General features: G+C 42.1%; 1 protein-coding gene across 8 annotated transcripts in view; it reads right to left on the reverse strand.

Annotated features, from left to right (window-relative positions):
• LOC114648936 (disks large homolog 4) overlaps nt 1-14,740 on the reverse strand; it is a 745,247-nt gene that overhangs the window by 39,405 nt on the left and 691,102 nt on the right. For all 8 annotated transcript variants that reach the window (XM_051925299.1, XM_051925298.1, XM_028798288.2 and 5 more), the window contains 5 exons: nt 12,829-12,931; nt 12,418-12,532; nt 10,951-11,127; nt 6,836-6,878; nt 6,620-6,650 (listed from right to left, as the gene is read on the reverse strand). In XM_051925299.1, the coding sequence (XP_051781259.1) occupies nt 6,620-6,650; nt 6,836-6,878; nt 10,951-11,127; nt 12,418-12,532; nt 12,829-12,931 (469 nt within the window). The remainder of the gene's footprint in view (nt 1-6,619; nt 6,651-6,835; nt 6,879-10,950; nt 11,128-12,417; nt 12,533-12,828; nt 12,932-14,740) is intronic.

The following is a 14,740-nucleotide window of genomic DNA, read 5'->3' on the forward strand; positions in this document are numbered from 1 at the left end:
AACATAATAATAATAATAATAATTCATTACATTTATATAGCGCTTTTCTCAGTACTCAAAGCGCTATCCACACAGGGAGGAACCGGGAAGCGAACCCACAATCTTCCACAGTCTCCTTACTGCAAAGCAGCAGCACTACCACTGCGCCACCTGTGAGGACCTTTACATACACTTTTTATTATGCAGTCTGTTTGTTCTTCTCCTAATGTATGGAGGAATATAAATAAATAGATAAATAAATGTATTGCAAAATGTGATATACCTGTAATGATATAGAAGCATAACTAAATATTTCATGAAATTTAGTTTTTGCTGCTTATTTCTAAACATTTTTTTCTTTGCTTATTTATTTCAGTGACACTGCACCCAATTAAAGCTGAGAAGGTGGGCTGTGTAGCGAGTATTGCGTTATGATTGGTGACTCGTGGGTAGAGGGGCCCCTCAAATGCGCAATGTGGCCCATGCCTATGAGCCACAGGATTCCCAAGGCAAGTAAAGCATCTGCCCAATGAATGTATTGCCATATTCATGCAGTGTGGTGTAATGTTATAGACTCTGAATTGAAAACCAGTTTGTGTAGTTCATTTGGCACATTCTGTTAGGAGTAAGTTCTTTTAATGAAACAAATCGATTTATTTGAAAGAGGGTTTGGCTGACTGGTGAACTGAGTTAATACTGAGAGAGGGCAACACACCCACCAGAACCATCCATCCATCCATTTTCCAACCCGCTGAATCCGAACACAGGGTCACGGGGGTCTGCTGGAGCCAATCCCAGCCAACACAGGGCACAAGGCAGGGAACCAATCCTGGGAAGGGTGCCAACCCACCGCAGACCAGAACCAGAAATATCACTGAAATCCTTTTTATATATGAATAGGAAAAAGGGCAGGAAGTGATGTCTACTCAGTGGTGGACTGGACTGTAAACCTCCTGGCTGCCAGTTCAGACTTGACCTCTGATTGAGTGACTAATATGGCCTGCCAGAGCGAAAGCATTTGCCAACAATGTTTTCATTAATCAAGAAAGAAAGTCGGAGGTTCAAAGACGATCACATACCGTCATAGTTCTGACCATAAACGATGCCGACTGGCGATCTGGCGGCATTATTCCCATGATCCGCCGGGTAGCCAAAGTCTTTGGGTTCCAGGGGGAGTATGGTTGCAAAGCTGAAACTTAAAGGAATTGACGAAAGGGCACCACCAGGTGTGGAACCTTTGGCTTAATTAGACTCAACACCGGAAACATCACCCGGCCCGGACAAACAAAACAATGAAAAGTCAACGTGGCTCAGAGGTGCATGTGGACTGTAGCAGATGTGAAACCGACTGAGGCGGTGTTTGGAAAATGAACAGTCAACGTGACTCACAAGTGCATGTGGACTGTACACAGACGAAAGCAATTCAGGCGAGGAGTTGGGGGCGGGCACATGAGCAGGCAGTGCGTACTGAACGATGACTAAGAGATGACTGTTCACCCATCAATACATCGTCCTCACTGGGCGTCCTTCCCCTCACACCCCGTTCCGCCCTCCGCGCGCGACTGCCGGCCAGCCCCGTCCCTCGGTCTGGGAGGTGGGGGCGTGGCAGCGGTCCTCCAGTTTTCAGTCACAGACAATTGTATGTTGCTCTCTCCAGAGTTCCCTTATAGTCGTATCCTCAAACCCACCCCATTAGAAGAAGCATGTTTGTCGCGGATGTGAATCGCTGTATGCAGCGTGTAAAACAGTTTGTTTGTCGCGGATGTGAATCGCTGTATGTGGCGTGTAAAACAGTTTGCGAGGGGTATCCCATGGTCTTACAATTGGTGGGTGGGTCTCTGTTAGTTGCTCTTGCGAGCGGGCACATGACCAGGCAGTGTGTATGCTTCGAGAGCGAGGGTGGACGCAACAGGACCATCTAAGAAGAATCATATTTGTCACGGATGTGAATCGCTGTATGCAGCGTGTAAAACAGTTTGCAAGGGGTATCCCATGGTCTTAGCAGTGTCTATGCTTCGATGTGAATCACTGTATGCAGCGTGTATGTTGCCCTCTCCAGAGTTAACATCTTTTCATTCACCTACAGTCGTATCCTCAAAACCAACCCCATTTGGACAACTGTGTCTTTCAGGAAGTGTTCACCCATCAATACATAATTATGCAGCGTATGCTACGCTGCGGGTTGGCTAGTATCTTTTAAAAAAGGTTTTCAAACATTGCTGTATTGTCAGCGCTGCTTGCATATCTGCATATGTTGTGTGCATGTATGTATGTTTTATATAGACATTTTTGTTTTGGTTGGCAGGATGGCACAGTGCTAGTGCTGCTACCTCAGAATGAGGAGACCGGGGTTTGTGTTCCAGTTGCCCCTTGTGTAGAGTTGTGTGTTCTCTCTGTGTTCAGGTGGGTTTCCCCGGTTTCTTCCCACAGTCCAAAGATAGGTTAAGTGATACCCTTCTTTTCTTTCTCCTTTTATAGAGTAACTCTGGTTGCTGGCTCATCTTTCTTTCTCTTGGAGGGGGGGGGTCAAACTTTGCTTTCTTAGATTTGTTAAATTTGTCTTGACTGTATGGAATGTTTTATGTTTCTAATTGAAGTCAATAAAAATATAAAAATAACAAAGACAGGTTAAGTTAACTGACTTTGCTGAATTGCCCTGTGTGTGTGTATGTGTGTGTGTGTATTGACCCTGCAATGGATTTGTGTCCTGTCTAGGGATTGCTTCTGCCTTACACATGATGATTGCCGGGATAGACAATAATACTAATTCTTTACATTTATATAGCCTTTTCTCACTACTCAAAGCGCTCTCCACACAGGGTGGACTCGGAAAGCGAACCCACAATCTCCTTACTGCAAAGCAGCAGCACTACCACAGCTGCCCCTCAGCCCTGCTCTGGATAAGCGGGTTAGGAAAACAAATGAATAATAAAATGAATCACTTGTCAGCAGATATGTTAAAGTCAAAAGCTGAAATCTGCTTCTTGCGTAAGAGTTCTGACCTCACACATTTATATTTGGTTGAGGAACATTTGGTTTCAATAACAACTTCAAGTTTTTTTGTGATGGTGTCTAAACTTGGTTGGCATGATTTTTTGCTTGCTCATTTCACTTTATAGAACAGAACATCCAGACCACCATTTTAAAGAAGAATCTTAATAGTGTTGAATGGACCACTCAAGGACAGTCACCTTCATACTCTTGAGCCACATCAGTGTTGTATCGACCCAGTGATCACGATCTTTGTCTTGCTCAAAGGTAAACCTTGTCCAAAGCTTCAGTTTTTCAACAAACTAAAATAAGTTCCTTTTCAGTATTTCCTGGTATTGTCATTCTTTCACCTGGGTTCACTTCCCGGGTCCTCCCTGCGTGGAGTTTGCATGTTCTCCCCGTATCTACGTGGGTTTCTTCCAGGTGCTCCGGTTTCCTCCCACAGTCCAAAGACACGCAGATTATGTGCATTGGCGATCCTAAATTGTCCCTAGTGTGTGCTTGGTGTGTGGGTGTGTTTGTTTAGTCCATTTGTTCCTGCCTTGACCCGTGACCCTCCAGAAGATCGCCGTGACCCTGTAGTTAGGATATGGCGGGTTGGATAATGGATGGGTGGATTGATGAATCTGAGTCTTTCATTCTTCTGTCAAGTCCAACAATTTGCCCAGTGTCTGTTAATGAGACACAATCTCTCTGCATTATGCTGACAGTGCCACCTCCATTCTTCACTCCAGGGATGTTTCTCCGAATATGTGAAATGTCCGGTGTGAATTTTGGCCCACCAGGTCAATTCAGGTCCCATTTGACCACAAGACTATTCCAAAACTATACCTGATTGACTTTTGGCTTTATGTTGGTCACCAGACAGGTCTTGATATTATTCTTTATGACCAATGGATTCTTTCATACGGGCCAGTGTTACATGAGGTTCTTGATCTTATTGACTAAAATGCTGTTAACTTCAAACTCTGGACATCATTCTGGGTGATTGTTAACCTCTCAACGCCTTTCCTCACTAATACAATACAATACAATTTATTTTTGTATAGCCCAAAATCACTCAAGGATTGCCGCAATGGGCTTTAACAGGCCCTGCTTTGACTGTCTGAGAAGACAAGGAAAAACTCCCAAAGAAACCCTTTTAAGGAAAATATGGAAGAAAACTTGTGAAAGGCAGTTCAAAGAGAGACTCCTCTCCAGGTAGGTTGGGCGTACAGTGGTTGTCACAAAAAAGGGGGTCAATACAATACACAGACCAGAACACAAGTAATCCTCAATACAATATGATAAGTACAGAGCAGAATCCAACAGCAGACAATATATAATGTTCATAATACAAAGTCATGTTCGATCATGTTCAGATTTTTGTAATGGATGTCCCGCATCTGGGGGGTATGTACGCTGTGTGATTCAGTTTTGATCTCGTTTTGTACACTCTTCCTACTCTACTCATTTTTAACGCTTAGTTTCCAGTGTTCCAGGAGCCCATGGAATGGCAGCTAGAGGAGTATTGTGGACCAAGTGCTTGTTCAGAATGTAATGTATTTCTGAAATAATTGGTCTCTACCTCTCAAACTTTACTTTTCAGAGTGAACTGCAAAGCCATTATAAAGTCATCTGACCTGTCACACCCTTCATTCTCCTTCTCTCTGGTTTTCATTTTCATGCTTATCCACAACAGAGTGTTAGAATAATTAAGGATTTACCTTAAAAAGCAGATTTCACTTTATGATTTTGTCTACAGTATCTGCTAACAAGGAACAATATTTATCATTAGTAGCTTACAATAACAATGCAGAAATTAATTTGACATTTTTAAAAAAATCTGAAGACTTTTGCAGGACACTAATAATACAATATAACATAATATAATCCATTATAGTAAACTGCTACTGTACTGCTAACAAAACTTTTTCAACATAAGATAGCTGTAGTATAACATCTTAGCTGTAGCCCTGCACCTAGCTGTGGACATCCAAACTTCAGACAATTAAATCGGAATCACCTATTAATCAATCAATTTTCTGAACTCCCTTTTTCTATGACAGGCTCTAGTTTCCCATGATCCTATCTCAGTAATATTAAGCACATGACATGAACCAACCCTGCGTGCTATGGCAGTATAGCAAAGGGCACAACACAGAGTTATCAATTAACTTCAGATATTTAGGATGTGGGAGAAAACTGTGGTAGCTGGATAAAAATCCAGGGAAATACGGGAAGAATATATACTGTAAATTCTACACAGTCAGTGGCAGGAGCTGAACTTGCTCATCTGAAAGTGTAAGCTAGTAAGCAGCCACTGATGTGCATTCATGTCACGTCTATACACAGCCACTTTGTTCAGTCTGCTATACTTAGCACAAACAAATCTTTTATTTCTCAAGTTGACCGTCATAACCACACTTCACAATATTCCAGTTAAGGTATCTACCATGTGTGTCCGGTCCCTCAGAGTAACCTGATTGGTCAGTTTGACTTTAGTGACATTACAAAAGAGGAAATGTGAGTGTGAGACGCACAAGGAGGAGTAGAAGCGCATGCTGTGAGAGTCGCCTTCACAAACGGAAAGTATAAACCCAGACAGGAGGTGAGAAAGGTGTCTTGAAAATAATGACAAAGTCTGAAAAGCAAGCTTTACGGGAACATACTTGAGAAAGGAGGTTCAGACACACGTGAATACACAGGAAAGGTACCTGGACTAGTTTATTATAGCTGGATAATTGGCTGACACCTTTAATAAAAAAGAGTTACAAACTTTCCAGATCATTGTTTCTTATATTTATCAATTTGCTTGAACCTCAAGTGTCCAGTGCCCTGCCCACTACACCACACTGCATCCTGACGTGTCACCCTACAGTTACTGTTCTAGTAGCTCTGGTGGCTTGTCCAGCTCCTGAAGGGGTATAAACAGTCGAATCTGAACCTGTAACATTAACATTTAACACTGAAATCTTACTTCATTAAAATATGCAGAAGCAATCCATAAAATGTTGGTTTATGTTAATTTTAGGGGTGGCACAGTGGGTAGCGCTGCTGCCTCGCAGTTAGGAGACCCGGGTTCGCTTCCTGGGTCCTCCCTGCGTGGAGTTTGCATGTTCTCCCTGTGTCTGTGTGGGTTTCCTCTGGGTGCTCTGGTTTCCTCCCACAGTCCAAAGACATGCAGGTTAGGTGGATTGGCGATTCTAAATTGTCCCTAGTGTGTGCTTGGTGTGTGGGTGTGTGTGTGTGTGTGCGTCCTGTGGTGGGTTGGCGCCCTGCTTGGGTTTTGTTTCCTGCCTTGCATCCTGTGTTGGCTGGGATTGGCTCCAGCAGACCCCCGTGACCCTGTAGTTAGGATATAGCGGTTTGGATAATGGATGGATGGATGATAATTTTAATTCTATTTTTAATTTATTATTTGCACTTCTTGTTGTTACACTGTGGACCCTGAGCTTCGCAATTTCGTCTATCTGTATACTTGTATATGGTTGAGATGACAATAAAGTTCGCTTTGACTTTGATTCTCATTTTCATGGTGACTTTTATACACGCATAATAAGGTACAACTCCTCACCCTGCCCACATTTGTACATCCTCCGCCATGTATTTGCTGTTTTACCAACATCATTATCAAAAAAGGACCGCTCACTATGCCCTTCGTGCTTACCTTGTGATCCAATGCTGTCTCTGCTCCTGTCCTGCAAAAGACACATACAAACAGTTACTGTTCCATCATATAGGTTTAGTTTAAAGTGTTTAGCCAAGGGCAACATTTTGTTAAGCGTAAAAATAATTTCTTATAATTAGTTGCCTTTACATCAAGTAGACGCTGCTAACAAAAGGTTTGCAGATGAAATTTTGAAATTGTCTCTGAGTTTCTTACCCTTTCCTTTGTTTTCAGTCTTGACCATTCTTTTCTTTCTACCCTGATGAAAAAAGAGAGAGAAAGAAAAAGATGATCTGTAAATTGATACCTCAGTGCCATATCATTTTAATCTGTGTTTGTTGACTAAGTTTGTCAAAGATATATATTTTGTTGAATACACAACTATCTAGCTAGCAGGCCATCAGTAAGTAACCCATTAAGAAAGTAGAATAGCCACACATAACAGTATACCTACATCTGGTGGACTGTTTTGAGGAATCTTCAAGAACACAGATATCACTTTGAAAACATTAGAAGCTAAATCAGGATCTAAAAAGATAGTGTGCGACCCACCTTGCCAACATTCTTGCCCAAAAATACTTCAAATACCAAAATGCCACAATTTTTTAATGGCAAAAGAAATTTTTATCCTGTTGTCATCAGAATGTGAATGGAACAAATTACCAAGTGTTAGGAAGCACGCAGTTTATCTAAATTGGAAGGCTGCATACATATACAATATATAAACTACTGACCTTACCTACAGCCTTAATTTTACTAAAGTTCTTTCCTAGACTCAAGAACATGAATAGCCCCTGGGAATGGCCGCGAGTCAATAAATAGCATTTTGGTGACTATATAGTGCCTTTCTTGGTGAACACCATCAATAAGGGCTGTAGGGTCAAGTTTTGACAGCCAAACATATCGATGCAGTTGTTAGTGAGAGGCTTTGCTCAGGTTCATTCTGCATATCAGAACTGAATTAAAATCTTCGGTTTGAAGCCTGACATCCACCCCACACAGTTCAAGGTAAAGACTTACGAAAACCCCACCCTGGGCACAGAGTATGCAGTTTGGTGGTAACTGGGTGACAGACAACTCAGTGACAGACAACTCGCAGAAAGACAATTCGGCAAAGAAACAACTTGGGGAAATACAACTCGGCGAAAATCCTTTACCAGTTAGGTAATAGTTAGGTTCAAAGAGATTTTTTAATTATATTTAAATGACAACGTGATTTAAAATGTTGAAAATAAATTGATATAATTGACGAATGAACTTTATTCTGCAGATGGAACAAACTCTATCTTACATTATTTTCTGCAACAAAAATTGCTAATCCTTTATATAAATTGTATTGATTGTAATCGTATGATAACGTTATTTAGAATACAAAAGGTGACCTGCGAGTACGTCCTAAAGAATATCTTTACTCTCAATGTATTGGGACGCTCATAAAGCAGGTGATTCTGTGGATTTTCTGGCACCCTACGTTGTTATTTAAATATCATAAAAAAATCTGTTTGAACCTAACTATTACCTAACTGGTAAAGGATGTCGCAGAGTTGTCTTTTCGCTGAGTTGTCTGTCGCCCAGTTTCCCCTGAACGACAGAATGTAGCTACATACAAAATAAACAAAAGCCTAAATATTTTGATGCAGTTATACAGTGTAGAAGCTGGCCAGTTCATTGTCACTGTAATTAGTGCTACTGCCTTACCTTTCTAGGGACGTTGGTTCAATTCCTGGTGTTGTCACTGTCTGTCTGAAGCACGCTTGTTTTCTTAATATCTGCATTGTTTTTCTCCCATGGATGTGTATATTCAGTCAGACTCTGAATTGTTAATGGCAATGGACTTTTATTCTAATATGGTTGGTTCCTGTAATTGTTTTGAAAATGTTTGCTTGGTTGTACTGACAAGATGTTTTAACAAAGCTAAGAGAAAAACTGGATATGTTAAAGACGTTCTTATGTTTTGAACTGAATCCTTCATCTATTATCAAATCTGCTTAGTCTAGTTCAGAATCAATCTGTATAAAGTAAAATACTGCAAAATAAATGTACTGTACTAAAATAATGTACTGTACTGTATGTTAGTTACTGTAAATTCCTGCATTTTAGTAATTCATCTTCCAGTGTTTGGATTTCTGCAGGAAGGAGGCCAAACTGTTCTGGCACAAGAATATCTGTTAACTCAGGCTCTGGTAATGGAAGTGTGATTTTGAGATATGTCCCACAAATGTGTGCTTTGCTTCAGAAGTGATCTAAATTCACACAGTCGTTTATGGGAGGACCGAGAAGGCCACTGCTATTGAGACCCTCAGCCTCAAGCTCATCAATCAACTGGGTGGGCAGATGAGCAGGATTTGTGTCATCTTGGGCCACTTCAGTGTGTAGTTTGCTCATTCTCCATACAGTATGTTCAAATTGGTTTAGTCCATTAGCTCAGGTGTCCTCACATATCACAAAGGTTAGGCCGAACTCTAAACGAATCTGTTGTGGGTGAGTGTCAGTGTTAAGTCAGATTCAGGGTTCCAAGACAGTCATTTCCAAAATTGACTGGATAAATGAATGGATGGACACATAATACTTCTAAAACACCTTAGTATGTGTATTTTACTACAGAAAACTTACTATGTATGCAGATCATATACTTATTATATAAAAGACCAAGTCGCCTGACCATGGGGTACGCACGCATGCACGACAGAGTCCCGCCTGCCAACTCTAACCCTCCTCCCGCGTCATGGGATACGCACGAATGAGCCCCGCCCACCAACTGTAACCCTCCTCCCGCTTCCACCGTCGCTCTCGAGGCATGCATACTGCCTGCTCATGTGCCCGCCCCCAGCTCCTCACCAAACACATCCTGAGTCGCTTTGGTCTGTGCTACAGTCCACGTGCACCTCTGAGCCACGTTGACTGTTCATTTTCCTAACATGGCCACCGCTTCACATGTATTTCATGGAAACAACTCTTCTTTCAAGGTTATACAAATTCCTGCATCAGGTAACTGTTTCTTTCTATCAATCGGATATTTCTGGAAAAATGTCATCGACGAAACTGTTGCTCTCGAACTTCGCAACATGGCTGTAACCTTTGTTTGCCAACATTGCGATAACTTTGGCGACGTGCTGTCCGTTGTTCTTAGTCATGGAAGCATAGTCATACAGTCTGCTCAACAATACACTGACTACATGAATACTTCCAGAGTTTATGGTGGCGAGGCAGAAATTGTGGCGATGTCTCAAATACTTCCAGCTACTATTGCCATTCACTTCTGAGAACGTCCTTCATTCCCCAAAGAATTTCTTAAAGGTCTTACTCCCACTGGCATGCCTCCGCATAAAATCAAAATTAAAATTGGTTCAGTCGTTATGCTTCTCAGAAACCTCATGCCAGCAAGAAGTCTCTGTGATGGCACTAGACGGACTGTTACCAGCATTCACCGCAATGTACTGGAAGTGTAAAACAATCGCAGCTCCTACCTCACAAACTGTCCATATTCCCCGGATTTCCCTGACCCCATCAGATTCAAATTTGCCTTTTACTTTTACATGCAGACAATTTCCTGTTAGATTGGCCTTTGCAATGACAATTAATAAGGCACAGGGCCAAACTTTCAAAAAGATATGCCTGTATCTGCCAAAACCAGTTTTCAGTCACGGGCAATTGTATGTTGCTCTCTCCAGAGTTCTGTCTTTTCATTCACTCACAGTCGTATCCTCAAACTCACCCCATTTGGACAACTGTGTCGTTCAGGAAGTGTTCACCCATCAATAAATAATTATGCAGCGTATACTACGCCGCGGGTCGGCTAGTACTTATTATTTGTTATGCTCTGCACCCTGAATATAGCATTGTGCCCTTGTGCAGGAAATTGTTTGAGACTTGCTTGACCTAAGTATGGAGAACAGGTTTCTAACTGCTTTTGCCATTTCTCAGTGATGTCTTTCTATCTCAGATTTGTGCCAAAACTACTTTAGACACTTTGAAGTTTTCCATGTTGAGCTAAATGTCAAAAGTAATTCTGCTTTCCACAGACTTTGTGCTCCTGCATTCTCCTGAGGTTTTGCTGTGTTGGTAACTCTTTTCTCGTATATATTTAACTGAAACAGTGCCATGTGTAAGATAAAAAGGTGAATTCCTTGACTTGGAAATCCGTGTACCATCTATATGTTGGTTAGAGTTGCCAGGGAGTGAACTTCTACCATCAGTTTAAAAATAGTTGCATATATATGGAAAACAGAAAAAACAGTCCTAGATACTTGTAGGCCTCTTGCGCATGGGCAAGCTACTTCTTGCTTTACCTGTACAGTTTTGACTGAAAAGGCATTTATCGTTTTTCTTACCTTCTTTTGCTGGGGATAAAGCCAATCTCTTCACCCTCCCCGTCAGGACTGACCCGCCGTGCCTGCCACCACTCCTCATCTGAGGCATCGATTACATGAAGAATGTCTCCAAATCGGAAACTCAATGCCTGGCTGAGGAAGCCACAGTCTTTTGTCTTGTCATAGTCAAACAAAGCCCTGTCAGAAAGAAAAGTGATTTTTGTCATGAACCGAAGTAAACAGCATGTTTAGGGGAATGCAATTATCTATTTATGCCAAGTTTGGTGATTTGTGGGCCAAGACTGAGTATACTATCACCAGGGGGTAAAGTGTCATCCCCTGCTCCTTAGTGCTAAAAGGTTAGGCAGAAATCAGTCGCTCACTCCAGCTGCTGCCTGCTTCTGGAAAGACTACCTCAGGCACCTAATGCATGTTGGGGAGACTTGGCTGCATTGTTTGGAGTTGCATTGTGTCCTTAAAAGTTATTCCATTATTCACTTGCAAGTTTCCATGTCAGATTATGAGACATTATCAAGAACATATTAAGAAGGCCTCCTTTATTAAACATTCCCAGCTAATGGAGGGCAGCACTACTAGCAGGACTGACACATAAATCACATCCTGCCCACATCCCACTCAGCATCAACGGTTTAGATGTGGAGACTGTTAGGCGTACCAAGTTCCTCGGTGTGCACATAACTGAGGAACTTACGTGGACGCATAACAATTCATCACTAATCAAGAAAGCCCAGCAGAGACTACACTTCCTGAGGCGAGCAAGTCTTCGCCCTTCCATCCTCACCATGGTCTACAGAGGCACCACTGAGAGTGTTCTGACCAGCTGCATCACTGTCCGGTATGGCAACTGCAACATATCCGACCACAAGCGCCTGCAAAGGATAGTGAAGACAGCAGAGATGCCTGATGGGGTGCCTCTCCCTTCACTACAGGACATATTTTACAAACGCACTATCCGCAAGGTCTGCAGCATTGTGCAGGACCCCTTACACCCCTCACACGGACTTTTCACACTTTTGCCATCCAAGAGAAGATACTGCAGCATCAGAGCCAGATCTGCCAGGCTGCAGGAGAGTTTTTACCCCCAAGCTGTTAGACTCCTGAACACCAGGCTGCCCCCCAGGATCTTCCACACGGCCTCAACCACCTCTAAAAACAGAACTTTTAAACATGCGAGCCAGACGTCTTCTCCCTGCCAGCGTCCACTACAGCCACCAGCAGGTAATGCAGATTTTAAAAGGGGGGAATCATTTACTGTCCCAGTCACCAATGCTCTTCTTCCCCACAGCAGGGAATATAAAGCTTTTATGTTCTTTACCTGCCAACAATGATACGTTTTCGTTATATGGGACATACGCTGGCAGTTGAGCTGCCACATTTGTACAGCTGTCATCTGTGAGCGACTATAAAGGCACAGGTCATTTGTCGTCCGCTTTTGCATTGTACTGCTTGTACCTCTCCACCGTTTACCTGATATAAAAGCCCCTCTTGGGATTGCTCCGTAGTGAGGCTGTCCCTGATCCCATGCTGCTATTCATCAGCTGCTCACGTAAGTCATGAATCTTTGCTTCAAAACGACTATACTCTGAAAAGATAGAAAAGATGGACATTTTCAGCTAAAAATTCTTTGCTGATTTTTTTTTTTTTTTTGCCAGGTAGGCTTTAATGCGTGGGGAAGGCCCCTTCTACACAATGTGCTCTGCTTCCGCAGTGAACATCTTATAAGGGCTGTGGCAAAGTGGCCCATCTGGATCAGGTTCCCCAGATAGTCCAAAATGGATGCTGGTGCATTTTCAGGATCAGAAGACAAAGCATTCTGCCATTGAGCTTGAAATGAAAAATACGAGCCACGTGCCTAAGTGGGAAATGAAAGCAGCTCACCCTCTGGTTTATACTGGGCGATGATAGTCACAGTCTGTCCAGCGTTTTTAAGGGCAGCAGCGGCTTGTTCATGAGTGGCATTCCTAAGGTCCACACCATTGACCTGCAGTGGAATAGAGAAAATAGGAATGTCAGGGCTAGGCTGAATACTGAAATCACGTTTATCCACCCTGCTCCGAATGCCACTGGCACATGCTTTCCATAGTTACCCGCATTTACTTTTTTATTAGGTTTACATCACATAATAAATTGGTGCCTTTGGTTCATCAGTTGGTTCATCTTGCACAGGATGGCTTAGCTTGAGTAGAGTTTACACTCAAGCAATATGGTTCAAGGTTGAAGTCCTGTAGCCCAAAGGGAATCACTTATCCTCCCACTGCTCTAGATCTGTGTCTAGACAGAGATGCAGTATGTGTCGTATATAGCTATTGACATCCTAATTTATAGAAGGTGATATAAAGCTCTGTTTGGACAGTAGTAGGACACTAGGAGGTAAAGTAAAGTGATAATTACCGGAAGACCTCAGTAATTTTTAAGCTCTATTCGAACAGAATTAGTTCTTACATCAGGAGGTTGTGTAAAGTCAGTGATTTATTGTCAGTGCTTTACTCTGTACCAGTGTTTCCCTGTTCCCTTTAGCTAATGTACTGTATGTGTGCCATCAGTTTGGACCACATTAGCAATCATTATTTATAAGACCAATGTGTCCTTTTGCACATCCAGAAGGGACATCCCTGCACCCACTAGCTTCTCGATATAAATTGTGTATATCAAAATGCTGATGGACCTCCAGGAGGATTAAACACCCCCAGTTATTCAGCGTGCACAAGAAGAAGTACACCAACAGTTCTTTTTTCCACTTCAGGCACTGGGTAAAGCAATTATTGCCAGAGAACCTCCATAACTTTAGTTCCATTCGAATCGCTCAAATGACAGAATTTCACTGACATGCCGATTTGCACAGGGCTAGCTTAACCTGGGGATATTTTTACAGGCTTTTTACAAAAGGTATAAGTCCCTGTAATTTTTACTGAGGCGTTAACGTGCAGTCCGTGAAAAGTTACTGAGAGGAGCGATTTGGACAAGACTGAAATTAAAGAGATCCTCTGGTAAAAATGACTTTAATAATAATAATACATTTTATTTATATAGCGCCTTTCCCATGCTCAAGGCAAAAAACAGCAGGGTATATGTAATACAAATATTTTCCTGAATAGAACAATGAAACAGATAACAAAGCATTAAATAGAATAAAGGACAATAAACGACAGTAAAATACTAAATTCAATACTAAAACAAAAACCTAACAAATAACCTGTGATATAACAGACACACAAATTATCCTGAGCACCTGGACAGAGAGGTAAACTGAAAGAAAGGGCAGAATGTTAAGTTAAGTTAAAAGCCTTCCTAAACAGATTAGTTTGAAGTTGTTTTATAAAAGAATGAATGGAGTCGGCTGATCTCATTAATTTCGAGATGTCATTCCAAAGTCTGGGTTCTATGGAGCTGAAGGCCTTGTCACCCACAGAGTGCAGGTTAGTGTGGGGCACAACAAGATTACCAGAATCAGAGGACCTTAGTAGGCGAACAGGAGCAGAGCGATGGAGAAGGCCACTGATGTACTCCGGTGGAAGGCCATTTAAAGCTTTGTAGGTTATTAATAGAATTTTATATTCAATTCTGTAAGACACAGGGAGCCAGTGTAGGCGAAGCAGAATGGTTGTGATGTGCTCGCTGCTGTTGCTGGTTCGTGTAAGGACTCTTGCAGCAGAGTTTTGAATTGACTGGAGCTGTGATATAAGATTAGAAGGGGCAGCTGCCAGTAAGGAATTACAATAGTCGATGTGGGATGTGATAAAAGCATGGACAAGTTTCTCAGCATTAGAAAAGGAGTGGATGAGCGAACACT

This window comes from Erpetoichthys calabaricus, chromosome 3 (genome assembly GCF_900747795.2).
Source record: "Erpetoichthys calabaricus chromosome 3, fErpCal1.3, whole genome shotgun sequence".
Taxonomy (NCBI): Eukaryota; Metazoa; Chordata; class Cladistia; order Polypteriformes; family Polypteridae; genus Erpetoichthys; species Erpetoichthys calabaricus.